This window comes from Sus scrofa, chromosome 5 (genome assembly GCF_000003025.6).
Source record: "Sus scrofa isolate TJ Tabasco breed Duroc chromosome 5, Sscrofa11.1, whole genome shotgun sequence".
Taxonomy (NCBI): domain Eukaryota; kingdom Metazoa; phylum Chordata; class Mammalia; order Artiodactyla; family Suidae; genus Sus; species Sus scrofa.
Window position 1 is genome coordinate 87694462 of NC_010447.5, and position 21466 is coordinate 87715927.

Sequence of the window (21466 nt, forward strand, 5' to 3'; positions counted from 1 at the left end):
GAATTAATAAATGCTGCTTCTATTAAAACACTTAATGTCACATAGACCTGGGATTTTGTCTTATTTAATCATGGCTCTGTCACCACACATAAACCAAAATGACCTAGCTGATAAGAGACACAATTAGGATTTTATTAGCCAAGCTTGCAATCTATCCAGGTTGGAAATGTCTTTTTCTTATCTAAAGAATGAGAAAGAAACATTTTTAGAAACTGAAATAAGATTTAATTTCTCTTTGGAGGTCAGAGTTTCTATTATGGGCTTTCATGCTCTGTAAGCCTAGTGGCTTAAACATCCTAAAAAATTGCATACTTGTAGTTCTTCTCTTTAAATTTCTACTCTGGAGCGGAAGGAAACATAAACTAATTTTATAGTATTATTGTTGTCTATCTTTATGAATCATATAAATTAGGAATACCAGTCTCTCAGTTGAACTGATGGTACTTCACTACATGTAGGTCAAAGGAGAGAAAAGAATACCTACTTCTAAGCTGGGTGACTGACTTTTATTTCCACAAGCCTTTCCTTTGAATTCAGCTTTCAGCTCTCTTCCCTGATTGGTCACTTTCAGCTCATCCTTCTATGTCACACTGGAACCGAATGGAAAAACGTTCGGGAGATTTAGCTCTACCAGGAAAGCTTTTTGTGGCGGCGATTAACACCCATCTTCAAGGTCTCCTACGAGGGAAGGACAAAGTGGCCCCATGCTACCTTTTACCGCAGTCATAGCAAATATTTGTCTGTGGTTTAGGGAAAGTCAGGAGGTCCCTTTGAAGTCTATTTGTTTGGTAGCTAGGATCTCCCCACTAGGGTAAGAGTGTTTAAAGTTTGATATATTTTTTTAAACCTTAAGCAGGACATTTTGGTTGCTCCTGATTAAGTCCTTCGAATGGAAAGTTGAAAGCACATTCTAGTATAGGTTTGAATTATGGAACTCCCCCAACAGGTACACAAATGTTCAACAAGAAAGCTAGTTTGTTTGTTTGTTTGTTTGTTTGTTTTTTGTCTTTTAGGGCTGCGCCTGTGGCATGTGGAGGTTCCCAGGATAGGGGTCTAATTGGAGCTGTAGCCTGTAGCCTCTGGCCTACACCACAGCCACAGCAACGGAGGATCAGAGCCACGTCTGCAACCTACACCACAGCTCACGTCAATGCTGGATCCTTAACCCACTGCGCGAGGCCAGGGATTGAACCCACAACCTCATGGTTCCTAGTCAGATTCGTTAACCACTGAGCTACAACGAGAACTCCAAGAAAGCTAGTTTTAAAGTCAAGTTACTGGGTCACTTTACTGTATAGTAGAAAATTGACAGAACACTGTAAACCAGCTATAATGTAAAAAATAAAAATCATTTTAAAAAGAAAATAAAGTCAAACTAATTGCCAACTGTGGTTATCTATGGTACCCAGATAGGAAAGGTGTGATATTATACATATAAGATTATATACATACATATATGAATTTTTATAAGGAAGATTAATTGAGGGGATAAACAGAGGGAAAACAAACTGAAAAACTAGCTGAAAAAATAGCTGAATGTTTTTGCCACAATGGACAATCTTACCAGCATTTGGATAGAAGGAAAAAAAACTATGTATTTATAGAAATGTAGATATAGTTAGGTAGGCAGAGAATTCTGAATTTTAAAAACTGAGTGTTCAGGGTTTATCTTTTTTTAAAATGTAGCTCAGTTTTGTAAGTAAATTGGAGATCCAAGGTGCACTTCATTTAAAGGGATATCTCTATTGCTGTACTGCAGGAAAATTCACTTTTACCATGTGCACACTCTTCTATTCTGTATTAAAGTACCTTGATATTACAATTAAGCACATGAGGCAGGAAGAATGTAAATAACTTTGTTCTGATCATGTTGAATGATAGCAGGGCCAAAGTGAAATATAGGAACTTGTAATTCAATAAGTGAAACAGTTACCTAGAACTGTTGTGATTTCACCTACTTAAAAAAAAAAAAAAGGATATCTGCAGCACCACAGTTTCTGCTACTTAAATACTAAGTAGGCCTCCAAATATAACAAATTATAGAAAGCAATTTCATTTGCAAGTTTCTTTCACTCAAGGGAAAAATCTCAAGGAGAATCCTCTACCTTAGGGGGTGAAGAAGAGATGAATAGGAAAGGAACAAGAAAAGAATAATTACATTTAAGCATTCAAACTGATCTCCCTAAAATCGGGTTTTTCTTTTTGTGTCATATCTGACATATCAGAAGTTGCAAATCTTAAAAGTTAGCCATTTGAAATAGGATTTCCATTTCTATTTGTGAAGAGTTAACTACAATCGGAATTACCTTCCCACATCAGCAAACTAGAAAACCATAAAAAAAAAAATGTTGTACAGTTATTTCAGACATTGGCCAACAGGCAGCACAAGACTGATCTCTGACAGGGGAAACAAACATGGCAAGCCCCGTGACTGCCCAGTTTACTGATGAGGCATTTCTAAGGCCTGACATAGGAAGGGGAGGGAACCCAGAGTCAAGTGGTCTCACTGCATTGAGGTGACAGAGATCGGTGCTCGAGGAGACCAAGGCAGCTAGGTTTTGCGGGGAAGAATACTGAAGAAGAGGAAGCTGCAAAAAGAGAGAAGTTCAGAGATCTGTCCAAAGGTCTCTTCAAATCTTTGGCTGAATATTGAGCTGCTTGAACATAGTGGCTAGCTGAACAATTCCTGGTATTCCCACAAGGCTGAGAATCGTTCATGTTCCTACCATCTAAAGTGGAAAGACCTCACAATTCAGAGGCACTGGGAAGAGTCCTTAGAAGGGCCCTCAGATGGCCTTACTGGTGGGGTTAAATTAGCCCGAGAATAAAGGCTAGACTGGATTCACCCTAATAAAAATTAAAAATGACACTCAAAAAGATTAAGCTGACCCCAAGTAAATTAACTGCATGTCAGAACAAAGTCTAACCCTTCTTAGGGAAATGTGTCAAAATCCAGCAACCAACAACATAATATTCACAATGTCTAATGTTCAAACAAAATTAGCAACTGTGAGAATATGACTCCTGACTAGAAGAAAAATCAATTAATAGAAACACACCCAGAAATGATACAGCTGGTAGAATGAGCAGACAAAAGCATTAAAGCAGCTATTATAAATACACCCCATATGTTCAAGAAAACACAAACACATTTAAGATAGAAACAGAAGATACAAAAAAAATTCAAATGGAAATTCCAAATATAAAAAATGCAATACCTGAAATGAAAATATACTGTGAGGGATTAAAAGCAGATTAGTCAGTGCAAAAGAAAAAACTGATGAACCTGACAGCACTGCAATGGAAACTATAAATTAATGAAGCACATGGAGAAAAGAGAATTGAATGAAAAGAGCATTAGTGAACTGTGGGACATTACTGAGTAATCTAACATTCATGTAGTTGGAGTCCAAAAGAAGCAAAGGACCCCCCTCCCCAGATTTTTTAAAGAAATAACAGGCAAAAATTTTCTAAGCTTGATGGAAACAATAAATCCACAGATCTAATAAGATCAGTAAATTTCAAGCAAAAGGAACATGAGGAAAACTATACCAAGGTGATTCAATGAAGCAAAAAGGCAGTTGGAATAATTGGATATCCATATGTAAAGAAGGAAAAAAGAAAGAAAGGAAAAGAGGGAGAGGGAGGAAGGAAGCAAGCAAACAGGCAGGCAGGCAAGCACAAACCATAAAAGAAAAATAAGGATAATCTAATTTCATAAAAATAAAAACTATCGTTTTTAAGACACGGTTAAGAAAACGAAAAGACAAACCACAAACTGGGAGAAAATATCTGCCAATGACATATCTTAGATAGACACATACATTGATATGAATTATAAAGTGCTCTTATAACTCAACGAGAAGAAAAACAATAAGAATAAAAGTGGAAAAAGATTTGAACAGGTACTTCACTAAAGAAGATGTATGTCAAATAAACACATGAAAAGACATTCAACACCATTAGGCAACTGGGAAGTGCACATTGAAACCAGAATGAAAGACTGTTGACATTCACTATCAGGCTGAAATGAAGAAGACTGACAATATCAAGTGTTGGTGCGAATGTGTAGTAACTAAAACTTTCATCATGCCTTGCTCGGGGATATGCAAAATAGGGTATCAGCTTGGAAAACACTCTTGCAGTTCCCAGTAAAGTTAAACACACTTTCGTCATACCACCTAGCAATTCCTCTCCTAAGCACCCAAGAAAAATAACTTAGGTTCTCACAATGACTTCTGTGTGACTGTCCATAGCACTTTTATTCATAATAGCCCAAATCTGTAAACAACCCAAATGTCTATCAACTGATGAATGAATAAAAAAACTGCCAAAATTCTTCAATCACTTCTTTCTTGCTTCCATTTCTTTGCCCCTTATTCTTTCTTCAAACCTTTACAAACCATCCCTTATTCCATCTAGGCTCTCAAAAGTCTTCTATGAACCAGCCAAATCCCCCCCTTTTTTTTCTCTTTCTTGCCTCCTGAATTGAATTTTCTATTATTAATTACATTTTCTTTCTTTGCATTCTCACTTCCTTTGGCTTCTAGGAAAATGAATTTTCATTATTTTTCTATATTGCTCACCAATCCTTCTTTTATATTATTTCTGGTTCATCTCCTTCCTTCTGACCTCTAACTATGCATAGCCCCAAAAGCTTTGCCTTTCATTCTTAGTTTTGTTCTGATGTTCATTTCTGCCCATCCTGCCCCCACTGCCTCCACCATGGTTCAAACCCTTCTCTGGGCCAGATTTATTCTCCTCAAGGGAAGCTCTAATTTCTTCTCTCCTCTGATCATCTGCTTAAGACCTTCAGTTATTCTACAACCAAAGTAAGCTGTGACATAATGGTAACAACACTGAACTTGGATTCCAACAATCTGGGTTCAAACACTAGCTCTGCCATTTACTAGCTAGGTAAGTTTGGACAAGTCAATGAACATCTTCTCAGAGTTTCTGTATCTGAAAAATGAGAATGAATAATATAACACCCTAGGCTTATTGTAATGATGAAATGAGATAAGGTGAAAACAGTTTGTGACATGTAAAATCATGATTAAGCATGAGTATGAGTTTTCAACAAATATGTGTTACCTCTTTTATGTGCCAAGCATTGGCTATACACCAGTGGGCAAGCTGACAAGGTCCTTTGCACTCATGGGACTCATAGTCTAGAGAAGAATATAAGCAATTAAAATAGACATTGTGAGTTCTAAGTGTTTGAAGTAGTACATTGGAGGCACATGTCATCTAGACTTGGAGGGGAGAGGAATGGTGAAGAAAGCTTCCCAAGTAAAGTGACATCTAAGATGACATCTAAATGATAGATATGAGTTAGCCAAGTAAGGACGTCAACAGTGGGTGACAGTGGCAAATAGGTGTGAAAAGTATTCCAGGCAGGCGAATTGTCTAAGCAAAGGCTGGAAAGGGAAGGGAGAGAGACCACGGAGCTTTCTAGGAATAGAAAGGAATTCAGTATGACTGGAGTATATAAAGTTGAGTACAAAGAAAGGAAGCAAGAGTTGAAAGAGATGTGCAGTGAAAGCAGAGAGTTCATGCATACATTTTCTAGCACAGGTAAGACAAACAGAAGTATAGACGATCCAAGATGCAGCAGAGGGCATTTCAGACTATGAGCCACACATGGTGAGTCCTAACCACGGGGCTGCATTTACTGATAGGGCTCAGTGCCAAAGAAGGTAGATTGGCAAAAACAAGGCAGATCCCTAATAAAGGCTACTTTCACTAATCAATTTTATTTATAAAGAGCAGTGATTTTTCAAGGTGTTTCTACATCTGATATCTTTTTAAAAAAATCTTCACTGCACCACTATGAGCCAAACAGGATAGGTATCATAGTTAGTCATACCCATGAATAAAATAAAGGTGGTACAGTTAGTCCCATCCATTATTAGGGTGATAAGGGGAGGTGGGATAAACCATTTACAATATTTTCCTTAATCCTCCATTTAAAATCTAACTTTAATTTAGTAATGGATGGCTGCCAAACAAGTATAAAGTGGGATATAATGGGAAAATCATTACATTGGAGGTCAAGAAAGGGTTCTAGTCTTAGCCCTGTCACACATCTATTGATTGGCCTTTGGCGAATCACTTTAAGCACACTGTACCTCGGTTTCCTCTAGCTGAACTAGATCATCAGTTTCTAAGGACTCTTCTGACTCTCAAATGCTATGACTCCAAGTACTGAGAGCAAAGGAAAAGCTAGAATTCCAAATGTATTGGCGAATTTTTAAGAATGTATTTTTAGCCCCAATCTTTATTTTTGTTTTGGTCTTCTGTCTTGCTTCTTGTTCCTCCTTGCAGCTCTGTCATTTCCTTTCCCCTGAAGATATTTAAGAAGCTGTCTTTTCATCATTTTAAAACTGTAAATATGCCCTTGAAACATGCAAAGAGGCTTTTGTGTACTTACAAATCGAGGTTATTATCGTACAAGTAGGTCACTTGAGTGCACTGCATTCCTCAGCTTGCTCCACTGAGAGCTTTATTAGGTTATACTGTCCTATCTTAGAAGGACTAGTTGAGTAGATAAGACTCTCTCACTTTAAAAGGTGGGCTATCTGATGAAACAGGGTGCTTAATGCTCCAGAGTGTAAGCAAAAGGATTTTGGCACAGCCGAAAGACAGACAGACTTCTCCAAGACAAGTAGGTGCTCCACTTCAAGTGGCACAGTCAAGGACAAACGTTCTAAAATTAAACCAACCAGCTGCTCGGCCCCAGACGCCCACCTGTTAATTATGTTATCTTCTTCTCCTTCAGCTTTCTCTCCATGAAGCCAGAACTCCACTCACTGCAACCCTTTAAAAGCCTGAAACTTCACATACTTTCCCAAAGGTTACCTACCCAGGAAAGCAGAAAGGCAGTTTCAAGAGCATATTAAGGTGCATATACTCAGACAAGCTATGCTCTTTGAGCTTTTCATCTCAAATTCCTAAAACTTCAACTTAAATGGTGTCAGCAACTAGCTTCAGAAGTCAATTGACATAATGCCTTCCTTGTTAGTGAGGAGACAATACAAAACTAGAGTGTGAATTCCACTAAATTTTAGTAACTTAAAAAGTATGGGAGTTTGCAGTTTTGAGAGAGCTTGATAAACAGAAATGGAGACAAATTTATCAGTTTCTACGTTTAGGTCTTAGGTGTGTCATCAACCTAACAATAAACAGAGCAGTTGCCAATGGGTAATAACAAGATTCAAATGAATTAACCAGATGCTATTTGTAAACAACTGGTAAATAACCACATAAAACAAATGATGGCTTTATAGTGTAATTGGAAATATTTCTCAATACAGATGTTATTCTAACCAGGCTTAAGTAGGAGTAGGGAAGAAGTGTGATTACTTTTCTAGTATATAGTTAGTTTTTACTGTGGAAACTATCTTTTTATTAGATTATATTAGGCAAAGTACCTAGGATTCCTCTCTAAATGTGTTGCCATTCTGGCAGTTGGTATAAATTTATAACTGAAAATGCATCATTCAAACCTGCTACTCAAAAGTTAATATTGTTAAATAGTAAATCCATTTTTCTGTAAAGTAAAATTTTTAAGTAAAGCTATTAAGAGGTAAAAGATTAGCAAACAACTAAGATATTTTGCAAGATGATAAAGTTGCTTGTGAATAGTAAATTCTCTTATAAAATTCACATTATATAAATAACATTTATGTGCATAGTAAATTCTCTTATGAATAAAACTCACATATAAATAAAATTTTATTATTTTTGTATTATTACTTTTATATAGGAAAATTAAAGTAAATTTGCCTTAATGTGATTCTATATGACTTACTCTTAATATGTATTATTGAGAATCTATCAGACAGTACTAGATAGGAATACAAACATGCATCAAAGCATAGCAAAAACATAAAAGCATAAAGTAGATTATAACAAGTAATATAAATTAGAAAGAAAGTATAATGAGGACTTATCTGTCTGTTACACAAATTACTAAAAGAGAATTATTAAACATAAAGTTTAGATACTTATGTTTTAAATTATTTCTCATATTTCTTAACTTCATGTGCCCAATAAAACAACAAATTTGTTTTTCAAGCCTTTTTAATCTATTAAATGTAACCACACTCCTGGCTTTATTATGAATCTTTTTATATGTCATTTCTATGATATTTTTATACAAAAATAAGGGTTTAGTCCATTTACAGTTTTATAAATTGTATTTTATACAATTAAGCTGTGTTGATTTTTTAGACTTCAGCGCTCAGCCAAGATGCAGTAATAAGAACCAGACTAACCCTGCTGCCTGAAACAACTAAAAAAAATGGGCAAAATGTATGAAACAAATATTTTCAGGTATTGGACATCAGGCAGCAGAAGACAGTGATTCCCTGAGAGGGCAGAAACAAATAAGGTGAGCTCTATGATTGCCCCAGCTTATTTCCTAGTTTCCAGGGAGGAGAAACTTAAGAGAGGCCTAATGATGTCCTGAATCAAGGAGCTGAGAGTCTGGGAAGGCCAAGATGGCTAGAGTTTGCAGGACCAAATACCAGAAAAGAAAGAGTTGCACTGGGAGAGGCTTCCAGAGATATACACATGGTCCCCCTCCAGTCTTTAGCTGAGTGCGATCAATACGTGCGTAAGAAAACTGCTTGAGGCCAGAGAGAGAATGACCTAAAGGACAGAGAGCGGGCAGATCCTCAGAGGTCACATGGGACCAGGACTAATCAGCCAGAGTGGAAAACCCTGTAATTCATCAGTAGGGTACTGCCTCAATGAAAGGGCAGAACTAGCCCTGTCCCAAAGGATGCATGGATCCCATCTAACAAAACTTAAAAGTAAGCCTCAAAAGGATTAAGCTGTTTTCAAGTAACTGCATTCCAGAAGAACGCTCAAGAATCAAAATATACAGCACTCAACAAGACAAAGTTCACATTATCTTGCAGCCAGCAGAGCCATGCAAAAAAACCGGGAAAATACAACCCTAATGAGTAGAAAAATAATTCAACAGAAGCAGATCTGGAAATGACACAAATAAATTATAGAATTAATCGTCATGGACATTAAAAGAGTTATTATAACTATGTTCCTTATGTTCAAAACTGTAGAGGAGGAGTTCTTGTCATGGCGCAGTGGTTGACGAATCCGACTAGGAACCATGAGGTTGCGGGTTCAATCCTTGGCCTTGCTCAGTGGGTTAAGGATCTGGCGTTGCTGTGAGCTGTGGTGTAGGCTGGTGGCTACAGCTCCGATTCGACCCCTAGCCTGGGAACCTCCATATGCTGTGAGAAGCGGCCCTAGAAAAGGGAAAAAAAAAAATGTAAAGGAAAAGGCTGACCATACAGGGCATGGGAAATATGGCAAAAATCCAAATTGAACTTCCACTGTTGAAAAATACAGTGTCTTAGATGAATAATACATTGAATGGGATTAGTGGGTTAGACATTACAGAAGAGAAGATTTGTGAAGTTCAATACATAGCAATAAAAATGATCTAATATGAAACACAGGGAGAAAAAAAAACCAAAAATAAACAAATCAATCAGCAATTTAAATAAATAAATCAGTGAGCTATAGAACAACTTCAAGCAATCTAATATATGTGTAGTTGAAATCCACAAAGGAAAGAAGAAAGAGGAAGGGAGCAGAAAAAAATATTAAGAAATAATGGCTTGGAGTTCCTGTCATGGCTCAGTGGTTAATGAATCCTGACTAGGAACCATGAGGTTGTGGGTTCAATCCCTGGCCTTACTCAGTGGGTTAAGGATCTGAGTTGCTGTGGCTGTGGTGTAGGCTGGCAGCTACAGCTCCAATTAGACCGCTAGCATAGGAACCTCCATATGCCATAGGAGTGGCCCTAGAAAAGGCAAAAAGACAAGGAAAAAAAAAAAAAAAAAGAAAGAATGGCTGAAGTATTTCTAAATTTGATTGTAACTATAAATCCACAGACCCAAGAAGAACAACAAAACTTAAACACATGAAAGAAGAAAACTACCCCAAGGCACATCATAGTCATACACATTAAAAGCCAATAGTAAAGAGAAAACTTTCAAAGCAGCCAGAGAGGGGGAAAATAACATATTATGTACAGAAGAATACATACAAGAATGGCAGCTTTCAGATAGGAACAATGCAAGCCAAAACACAGTGGGACAAAATTCTGAAAGTATTGACAGAAAAAAATTGTCAACACAGACTTCCATATCCAGCAAAAATATCTTTCAAAAATGAAGAAGAAATAAAGATTTTTTTTTTAGGCATAGAAAAGAAAAAAAGGGTTTTTACCAGCATACCTGCTTTACAGGAAATGTTAAAAGAAGTCCATTAGGCAAAAGAAAAAAAAGGGTTTTTTTGTTTTGTTTTTTTGCCAGCATACCTGCTTTATAGGAAATGTTAAAAGAAGTCCATTAGGCAAAAGTCCATCTTTGTGGATATCTGGATCTACACAAAGAATGAAGATCATCAAAAAGGGAAAATAGGTAGCTTTATGTAAAATACTTTTTTATTTTTAAAATTTCTGTAAAAGATAATTAACTTTTTAGAGAAAAAATATGAACAATGCATTTTGGAGTTTATAATATACATAGAAGTAGCATGGCAACAAAATACAACACTGAGGGGAAAAAAAGGGAGTATACTATTGTAAGTTTCTTATACTATATGTGAAGTGGTAAATATTACTTAAAGATAAGAATTGTTAATGTAAAGATGTATATTATAAACTTGAAAGCAATCACTGTTTTTAAAAAAAGTTGTAACTAATAAACAGAAAGGGAAATAAAAGGGACCTTAAAATATTCAATCCAACAGAGGACAGAAAAAGGAAACTAGACTATAAAACAAAAAGCAAGACAGTAGATCAAACACAACAATATCGACAATCACATTAAATTTAAAAGGTCTAAACACTCCAACTAAAGGAAGAGATTATAAAATTGAATAAAAAATTTTAAAAGACACAACCATGCTACTTATAAAAAATCTGCTTAAATTTTAAGACATAAATAAGTTAAAAGGACAAGAATAGAAAAAGATATACAATGCTAACACTAATCAAAAGCTTTTGATAGTGGCTGTATTATTATCAAAGTAGAGATCAAAGAGCATTACCAGGGATAAAGAGGGATATTTCATAATGATTAGGGAGCCAATTCATCAAGAAGATATGATAACCCAAATTTTTATGTACTTAATAACAAGACTTCAGAATTCATAAAGTAAAAACTGCACGAAGACATGGATAAATTGATCATTATAGTTGGATATTTCAACAACTTTCTCTCTGAAATTGACAGAACAAGTAGAGAAAATCAATAAGGATATAGAAGATTTGAATAACATTAACAACTAGATTGATCTAATAACATTTATATAACATTTCACCAACAACAGTAGAATATATAATCTTTTCAAGGGCAGGAGTGCTTATTGAGTTAGATTACATACTGGGCCATGAAAAAAGTACCATTAAATGTGAAAGGTTTCAAATCATACAAAGTATATTCTTTGACCACAAGAGGATTACTTAGAAATCAATAATAGGAAAGTATCTGGGAAATCACCAAATATTTGGAAATTAAATGACATATTTTTGAATTAGCCATGGGTCAAAGAATACCTGAAAAGGAAAATTAGAAAGCATTTAAGCTGAATTAAAAATGAAAACACAACCTACAAAAATTTATGAACTGCGAGTAAAGAAGCACTTGGGGAAAAGAAGGTCTCAAATCAGTAATCTACAGTTCCATTTTAAGAAACTAGTAAAAGAAAAGAAAAGTCAACCCAAAGGAAGCAGAAGAAAGTAATAAAGATAAAAGCCAAAATGAAATAGAAAACTAGAGAAAATCACTGAAACCAAAAGCTGCTCTTGGGAGAACATAAAGATCAGGACTTCAAAAACCATTAAATATCAACCACAGTACGATACTGAAGCATCTGTTTTTGGTAAATAAGAAAACTAGACCAGAAACCATGGGAAGCATCTAATATTTGTACAAGTTTGGATGCTTGCTGTGCCTACCTCATTTGTTTTCTGAAAAACATGAAATATCTTGTGTGCTACTAAGGAGAAAGAATCCATAAAGCCATCTGAAATGTACTACCTATTTTTACATAGGTATTTATACAAATGTGTGTGCTCACCTACTCATTAAGAGTACAGAACTTGTGGTAAGAACATCTTGCTTTCTTTATTTTTCTAAACCTTATTCTCAATTTGGCTTCTTTTTTTAAAAAAAAAATGCTATTTGGAGAAATAGCTCATTTATTTATTCAACATAATTATGAAATGCTACAATATGCCAAAGACTGTGGGACATGCTGGGGGACACAGCTGTTAACCAGACAAACACGATCCCTGCCCACTGAGCAGAGTCTAATGTGAAATACAGACAAGTAAATAGGCAATAACAATGTGCCAGTGTAAAAATGCTGTCATGGAAAGAACAAGTGCCAGGGGAATCCATGGAATGGGTAATCAACTTGGCCCTGAAATATTCTGCAAGCTAGCAGCTAAGAAATTTTTTTTTTTAATGTAATAGCTAAGTTTCTTGAATTAGCATGATTCAACACAGGCAATAAAATTTTAGATATGAAGCAATATGTAAGGTATAAGTTCAATACTGAAAGAATTCCTTGACCATTACATACCTAATATTTACTTCTTATTCTGTTCAAACTGTATTAATACTCTGTTGAAATTTCTGTCTCAGAGTATAAATAACACATATAGAATGCTGTTTTTACTAATTGTCAGTATTATTGAGAATTTTTTATAGGCGTCCTAGAAAAGAAAGAACATACAGGTGATTCAGAAGTTTTTAAAGATCTCTTTGTTTCGCTAGGGCATAAGAAATGGCAGAATTTAAGCCAAGAATCCAGATCCTTAGGCAAAGTCTGAGGCATTCCAGGCTTAGAGAAGTGAGGCAAGGCCTGGGAAATGTGAAGACTCCAAAGATTTGGTAGGAAAGGTCCATGATTTATTCAAGAAGCTCAGACAGGTTTTAAAACTATGCATTTCCTTTCACTATTGATTTTCACATTTGGAGATGTGTTGAACTATTATTAAAAACGTCTATATTTTAGCTATAAGATTGTTCATGGTAATTGGTTATACTGAAAAGTTGGAAACAACCTAGATGCCTGACAATAGCAGCCTGGCTGAATAAATTATGTCATACCCACACAATGGAATGCTAATCAGGTTGTTAAATTATGTAGCAGTGTTTCCCAAACTTTATTGTGCAGCAGAATCACCTGGAAGGCTTGTTGAAAGACAGATGGCTGGGCCCCACTTCCAGAGTTTTCATTTGTCAATCTGGTATAAGACCCAAGAATTTGCATTTCTAACAAGTTCGCAGGTTGATACTGATGACGTTGGTTTGGAGAACCAAACTTTCAGAAAAACTGATTGGGAAATTATTTACAAGGTATTGTTAGGTATTAATGATTTGGAAAAATACAAGGTATAAACAAAACTGTTTGTATTATATTCTATATGTACACATACAGAAGTTTAGATGGAAAAATACTATCAAGCTGGTATCCCTGGTTGTCCTTGGGGTGGACAGAATTATTTCTTAATGTCTTCCACATTTTGCGTAACATACTTCTGTAATACGCATCGTATTAATCACTAAAATGTCTTCAAATTTCTTAATTTAAAAAATAAGATCATGAAGTCCTGGCCAATGGCAATAATAAGCCGGAAACACTGAAGTGGGCTTGATTCTTGTCCTCCTCTGGCTTTTTAACCAAGTCTTGCTAGGAGTGCTTCCTCAGAAGCAGTCACAGACAGAGGAACATTGATGGGTCCATAGGTACATCCTGTTCTTAAAGAGACAAAAACAGAAGAGGCTGATATTGTATGGAAGGCGTCTACATTTTTGTCTTCCCTCATTTTAGGAGTGCCATACAGGCTTCTTCTGGGGATGTTTGAAGAAAAACTGGGCGGGACCCAAAAGGCGACCTGCCAGAAGCCTGAAGCATCTGGATTGGCACCCTCTTTGTTTCCTGATGCAGGGTAGATCCATTTCCCAGGGTATCAGATTAAGGCGTCTCCTTTCTGGAAAAAAGATTTCATGGTTTAAATTCCCGTTCACTTTTGTGTCTGTAGCACTCTGCTGTTTCCATTCCAGCAAAAAGCCTCAGGGGTCATGACGTCCGTTCCCTGCTGATATCGGCATGCCAACTGTGGTGTCATGCACACCAAGCACAGAGCCACCATTCAGCTTCCACTGTCTGGGTTCAGGAAGCAAAAGAGCTTCCGAGTTCCTACAAACCTTGACAGATCTTCCTCTAGCCTTGCATGTGCTGAACAGTTCTCATGGGGAGGGAGAGAGAAGGAACTAGAGTAAAAGTCAAGGGTAAATATGTGCCAGGAACACAGAGAGTAGTTGCCACCAGTGTTCAGGAAAAGGAAGGGTGGGCAACAGGTTACTGTGCCATAGACTTTTCAGTGGAAGACGTATTTAGTAAGCCCTGGTTACTCGCTTCTGTGTCCTTGCACCACTGTGGTTGATAAACTGGGAGGGAGCCACATTATGGATCTTACTTAGGGTATGAGTTCTTCAAAAACAGGTAACATAATGAGTGAGTCAAATGGAAAATAAACCCCATGTAAAGCTCACAATGGATTCAAAGTTCTTTAAGTTTGGGGGTTTTTTTTGTTTTTTGTTTTTTTTTTTTTTTTTTTTGTTTTGCTTTTTAGGGCCATGCCAGCAACATATGGAAGTGTCCAGGCTAGGGGTCGAACTGGAGCTACAGCTGCCGGCCTTCCCCTCAGCCACAGCAATGCGGGATCTAAGCTGCATCTGTGACCTGCACCACAGCTCACGGCAACCCCGGATCCTTAACCCACTGAGCGAGGCCAGGGATCAAACCCGCGTCCTCTTGGATACTAGTCAGATTCCTTCCCACTGCGCCACAGCAGGAACTCCTTAAGTTTTTTTAATGACTCAAAATGTAAAATCATGTTCTGATTTAGGCTGTTGTTAAAAGAAAGAGACATTACTTCTATATCAACTTTCAAATAGGTGATATATGATTTGTTTGAAAATTTTATTTCATAATATGTTGCTCCCTTTCATTTTACATGTGAATAAATGGGGCAGAATATCATTTAAGATAAAACTTTTTCTAAGTTTTACAAATTCAAAATTAGCTAGATATGCAGATATTGGCAAATAATTCAGGATTTACAACTGTTGCTTTAATACAAGTTCTTACCCATCCCCTTCTGGTGCTACGACATTAATTCCATATGTGAATTTGTTTAGGACCCTGTAAAAGGAAGTTATTTGAAATCCTCACCTATTAATTTGAATGCCAAGAAAAATGCTACAGTCCATCATTTCATTTCCCCCCAATCTATTGAATTCTGTGCCAGGCACTGTCCTGGGATACATTTGTGACTCCTCTCAAGAAGTTTACACTCTAGACTGGGAAGGCAGTAAAACATTAAACAGCTACAATTATAATGTGCAGGTGGTAAAGCACTAAGAAAAAAAACAGACCAGGGCCATTATAAGGACTTTGTATTTTATTCTGAGAGAAATGGGAGGTCTTTGGGTGGATGTGGACTTAAGCAAGGAACACCATCCAACTTTTGTTTATAGAGAATCTCTCTGGCTGCTAGATGGAGAATCCACTACAGGAGGCCTAGTGTTCACTGAATTATCACCTTCCCCTGAAGTTGTATTTCACTGAGGACAGTTCTGTACCAGTAGGCCTGGAGTTGTGATCCTACACAGTAGATTCTTGCCTTTTCATACTATCAGGGCAAAATCTACTTGTAAAATGAAAATTTTCTATCCAAAGTATTCTTTAAAGTTTTTTGGTTTTGTTTTTGTTTTCTGGAAAGTTACTTTTAGATACATTCTCTCTGAATGGGAGTTTATCCAAAGCCTACTTTTTTGTTGTTGTTGTTGTTGTCCCCAGGCTAGGGGTCAAACTGGGGCTACAGCTGCCAGACTATACCACAGCCACAGCAACACCAGATCTGAGCTGAATCTGCAACCTACACCTCAGCTCACGGGAATGCCAGATCATTAACCCACTGAGCAGGGCCAGGGATGGAACCCACATCCTCATGCATACTAGTTAGGTTTGTTACCACTGAGCCACAACGGGAACTCCTCCAAAGCCTACTTTTTTTTTTTTTTTTGTCTTTTTAGGGCTAGGGGTCCAATAGGAGCTACAGCTACCGGCCTATACCACACCCACAGCCACGCCAGATCCGAGCCACATCTGTGACCTACAGCTCATGGCGATGCCAGATCCTTAACTCACTGAGCGGGGCCAGGGATGGAACCCGCAACCTCATGGTTCCTAGTCGGATTCATTCCCACTGCGCCATGACGGGAACTCTGGATTTTGACATATTCTTTTTTTTTTTTTTTTTTTGTCTTTTTGCCTTTTCTAGGGCCGCTCCCGCGGCATATGGAGATTCCCAGGCTAGGGATCGAATCAGAGCTGTAGTCACCGGCCTACGCTAGAGCCACAGCAACGCCAGATCCGAGCCTCGTGGGCAACCTACACCACAGCTCACGGCAATGCCAGATCCTTAACCCACTGAGCGAGGCCAGGGATGGAACCTGCAAGCTCATGGTTCCCAGTGGGATTCTCCACGATGGGAACTCCCTTGACATATTCTTTAAAACCCAAGAGACGCTTAAGAATTTTTCAGGGGAGCTTTATGTTTCTTATTATATAAATCAACGAGATTGATTGAGGTTTTGTCTGTTTTTAGCTGCATAATGAGGTATAACTTAGTAGTGACCTCCTTATAATACTGTTTCATGTTACAGTATATTTATATTCATTGGTTTTCATGGACAGTGATTTCCTTTTCCACCAACCTCTATTCCTCTGAAATAAGAGGCCCGCTAGAGATTTTGTACCACCCCACCCAGGGCCCATGTTTCTACTCCCTTGATGTACAGACACACACACGCCCGAAGTCCATCCCTGCTGAGTCCTCCTCCCTCTGGCTTCTTCCTCAGAACAAAAGCCCTAAATTGCCTATAGAGCATGTCTATAACCTGCACAATAAAAAGTTTTATTACTTAATTACACCTTGATTTAACTTGATCAAGCATGTTACGCACTGCGCTGGATTTAAGTGATTTTTCACTCATTTCAGAAATCCAACCAGCCCTTAAAGGACTGTATATTTACTACCAGCAAGGACATTTCAAGTATATGCTACAGACTTGCAAGGCAGATCTAGAAAAGGAGAACCAGAAATATTCGTGGCCAAAGTGGCCCCAATTAATAACTGATGAGTCTTTGAAAGGGTCATACCTCCTTTAGAAACAAATGCCTGGATCTTGATTTTGCAATCATTTCCTAACTGGTCTTCCTGCTTCTATTTTTTTTACCTTTCATAATCCACTCTCCTCACAGAAGTGAGAGTTACCTTTTTAAAAAATATAAATCAAATCATCACTTCTCTGCCTATTACCTTCCAGTGGCTTCTCCTTCCAGCTACAGTTAGAGTAACCCTACCATGGCCTTTAAAGGGCTCTCTACTCATGATCTGTCAAACACGGGCTCTGTCCTCTTCTCCAAACACTCCCCCTTCTTCCCTGACGCCAGTCACACTGGCCTTGTTCTCCCTTGAATTAAGCCAAGTTTGAATCCACTTCAGGGCCTTTAAACTGGCTGTTTCTTCTGCCCAAGAATGTTCTTCCGCAAAGATCTTTGTATGGCTGCCTTCATCCAAAGAGACAGGTTTCTGCTGGTTGCTCAATTTATACTTCTTCTACATCCAAACAACATCTGTTCCTTGGAATTACAGGGCAAGCTCTTCCCCAGATGTGAACAAGGTTTAAAAACTCTTGCTATCTTGTCATTTGTAGATGACGAAATGTATAAATCAAACCAGGACCATATGGGGCCAAGAGTTGAGGGTTTGCACAGTCTTATATGTGCGCAACATTTTCTTTCTCTTTACAGGTTATTTTCAGAGCTCTGTCACCACCGTATGACGTGGAGGACCCTTACAGTGCCAAAGCACAGGAGCAGCTCAAGATCACCAACCTCCGTGTGCAGCTGCTAAAACGACAGTCTTGTCCCTGTCAGAGAAATGACCCGAATGCAAAGCCTCAACATTTTACACACTATGCAATCTATGATTTCATTGTCAAGGGCAGCTGCTTCTGTAACGGCCATGCTGACCAGTGCGTACCCGTTGATGGCTTCAAACCTGTCAAGGCCCCTGGAGCATTCCACGTGGTATGTAGAACAAGTCCCCGCTGATGAAAAACAAATCCTGAGGCCGTCCCAGTTCCCTTCGCGTGGGTCTGCGCTCACACAGCGCTCCTTGTTTCTTTTGCTGCTGATTCACTCCTCTGACTCCATGCCCGTCCTATAAAGGGCCTGTTAGCTTGTTCTTTAATCTTCATTGTAGAATTATAGTCAAGCCTGATAACGAGATTCCTTGGAAAACATCCATGCCAGTTTTTAGTACTGTGACCTTCAGATATAAAGTGTAAGGTGAGCAGTAGGAAAGGTTGGCATTATCGCATAGAAACCAACTTTGACGGTAAATGGGTACCATTGTTGAGTAGATTTGAAGGTGGAAAAAACAAGAACCTCAGTTTAATACCCAGTGTCTTTTGCTGGCCAGCCAGCAGAATCACTGATGATTCTCCTCTGTGAAGAGTGGCCTCTCATCCCAAGACAGAGTTAAATGCTCATTTCTCTAGATGCACTCTTCACATTGTGCTTTCCTCTCAACTTTTACTTGTTTGCATCTCCCAGGAGATCACGACCTCCCTGAGGACAGGGACCATGTGATCTTTGTATCCTAGGGAGTTACCTGAGACAGAAGAAGGTATTTGGTAAGTGTTTGGTTGAATGATAGCAACATAGGAATAGGAAGATGATGAAAATTATTGTCATCACCTCATCTTCCAAAAAAGCTACAAAGTGGCTCAGACAGCAAGTACCCTGTTGGGATGCATCCACAGCTATGAATGGCGATTAGGCAACTAAGAGGGCACTCTTATTCTTTAATTTTATATTTTGCTATGATATTCTGAAAAAACCAAACCAAAAGTAAATAAATAAAATTTAAAAGCTCTCAGAGTATCCTCACTTCCTTATCTTAAGAGTAGACTTCTGGGCGTTCCTATCGTGGCGTAATGGGTTAACGAATCCGACCAGGAACCATGAGGTTGCAGGTTCAATCCCTGCCCTTGTTCAATGGGTTAACGATCTGGCGTTGCCATGAGCTGTGGTGTAGGTCGCAGACGCGGCTCGGATCTGGCGTTGCTGTGGCCGTGGTGTAGGCCAGCAGCTACAGCTCCGATTCCACCCCTAGCCCGGGAACCTCCATATGCCGCAGGTGCCGCCCGAGAAAAGACAAAAAAAAAAAAAAAAAAAAGAGTAGACTTCTGGAGTTCTTGTTGTGTGTCTCAGCAGGTTAAGAGCCCAACTGGTATCAATAAGGATGGGGGTTCTATCCCTGGCCTCACTCAGTGGATTAAGGATTTGGCATTGCTGCAAGCTGTGGTGTAGGTCACAGACACGGCTCAGACCTGGTGTTGCTGTGGTGTAGACCGGCAGCCGCAGCTCCAGTTTGACCCCAGCCTGGGAATTTTTGTATGCCACAGGTTCAGTCCTTAAAAAAAAAAAAGAGTAGACTTCCACATCTGTCTTCTCTCTCCCAGCCCTGATAAGGGATAGGGCCATGAGGGACCATGAACCAATTAGCCATTAGGCCTGTGTTAATTAGGCCGAGTTGATGGGGTGCAGGGCAGCACTTGGGTAACTAAAATGGACAGCAGTAGGAAGTAATAAAAATAGAAATAATGCTATTACTTCTGGAAGTGAAGCTGGGGCTCCCAAATTGAAGAAAGTATAATATTCATTAAACAAACATTGAGTAGTTTCTACTCAATGGATTTTTGACCAATATTGTTTCAAATAAAGGATGGACTAATTTGTTATACCTAAATTGATTTGGTTCAGGTATCATTCAAATAGAAAATTCTAGAGATGTGTCAACCAACTAGACGATAAACAAGAAAGTTTGTATAAGATGCTCTAACATTTCTGCCATTATATTTAAGTGCATTAGTGAGAGCCTACAGGCTGCAATGTACTGAATGTCTGTGTCCCCAGCCCTAAATTTGCATGTTGAAACCCTAATCCCAATGCAATGGTATATGCAGGTGGAGCCTTTGGGAAGTAATTAGGTCATGAGAGTGCTGCCCTTGTGAATGGGATTAGTGCTCTTAAAAGAAGAGGCCAGACAGCCAGCTCTCTTTCTGCCATACGAGGACACAATGAGCAATCTGCAGTCTGCAGCCTGGAAGAAGGCTTGCATCAGTACCTGACCATCCTGACACTCTGATCTCAGACTTCCAGCCTCTAAAACTGTGAGAAAGAAATTTCTATTGTTTATAATCCACCCAGTCTATGGTACTTTGTTCTAATAGCCCACATCGTCTTTTGCTTCCTCCCCTGACTCTTATAATCCAAGCCTTATAGGATCATTTCAGGGTAGAGTCCTGAGAAAAAGGACAGACAAGCCTAGAGGCCCCCACAATATGGCCCAGAATAAACCATATTTGATTAGTCTCATGACCTAGGAGACCACCTGAATGGTTCTGATCAACCAAACTAAATTACCAGAGCCTCAAGAGACTTATAAAACATTCATGAGTATGCACTTAAAAGTAAAAAGTAAATCCTCACAGTGTAAACTTTCAAAGAGTGAGCAACACTTTCTAAGGCTGAAGAGAACATTCTAGAAGTTTTTATTATATACTCTGGATGCCTGTATGCAAATACACTGTACAGGGTGAAGCCACTGGGAGTGGGTGTCTTGCATCTGCTTCTCATCCAGTAGCAGCAATTCCATCATCATCTCCTGCGCCTGGGACGAGCAGGTCAAAGTATGGAACCTGGCAAACTGCAAACTGAAGACCAGCCATACCAGCCGCTTGGGCTTTCTGAACGCTGTGATTATCTCTCCAGATGGATCCCTCTGTGCTTCTGAAGGCAAGGATGGCCAGGCCATGCTGTGGAGCTTCAACAAAAGCAAGGACCTTTATAAGCTAGACAGTGGGGACATCATCAATTCCTTGTGCTTCAGCCCCAACCATAGACCCCAACATCAAGATCTGGGACTTGGAGGGCAAGATCATTATGAATGAAATGAAGCAAGAAGTTATCAGGACCAGCAGCAAGACTGAGCCACCCCAGTGCACCTCTCTGATCTAGTCTGCTGATGGCAAAAGTATTAGATTCCAACTATCCTATACAATCTTCTGTCAGCCTACCAAGGCTTTGCCACTGGTGATGGTAACAAGAACATCTGGGCTGTGTACCACTTCATTAAAGAGGGCATTAATGTTTGTCTCTGCTAATCCTATGCCGAGAACATGGGCTTACATGGTAAGCATGGGGGAGCCTTCACTGCGGTCCTGCAAAGTTGCTGATAAAGCCAAAAGGGTGGAGTCGCATTTGAAGATCT

At 38.6% G+C, this 21466-nt stretch overlaps 1 protein-coding gene across 4 annotated transcripts in view; it reads left to right on the forward strand.

Annotated features, from left to right (window-relative positions):
* The window catches only part of NTN4 (netrin 4), a 113552-nt gene that overhangs the window by 23309 nt on the left and 68777 nt on the right, over positions 1-21466 (forward strand). For all 4 annotated transcript variants that reach the window (XM_021092743.1, XM_021092741.1, XM_021092742.1 and 1 more), the window contains exon 3: positions 17938-18216. In XM_021092743.1, coding sequence (XP_020948402.1) covers positions 17938-18216 — 279 coding nt within the window. The remainder of the gene's footprint in view (positions 1-17937; positions 18217-21466) is intronic.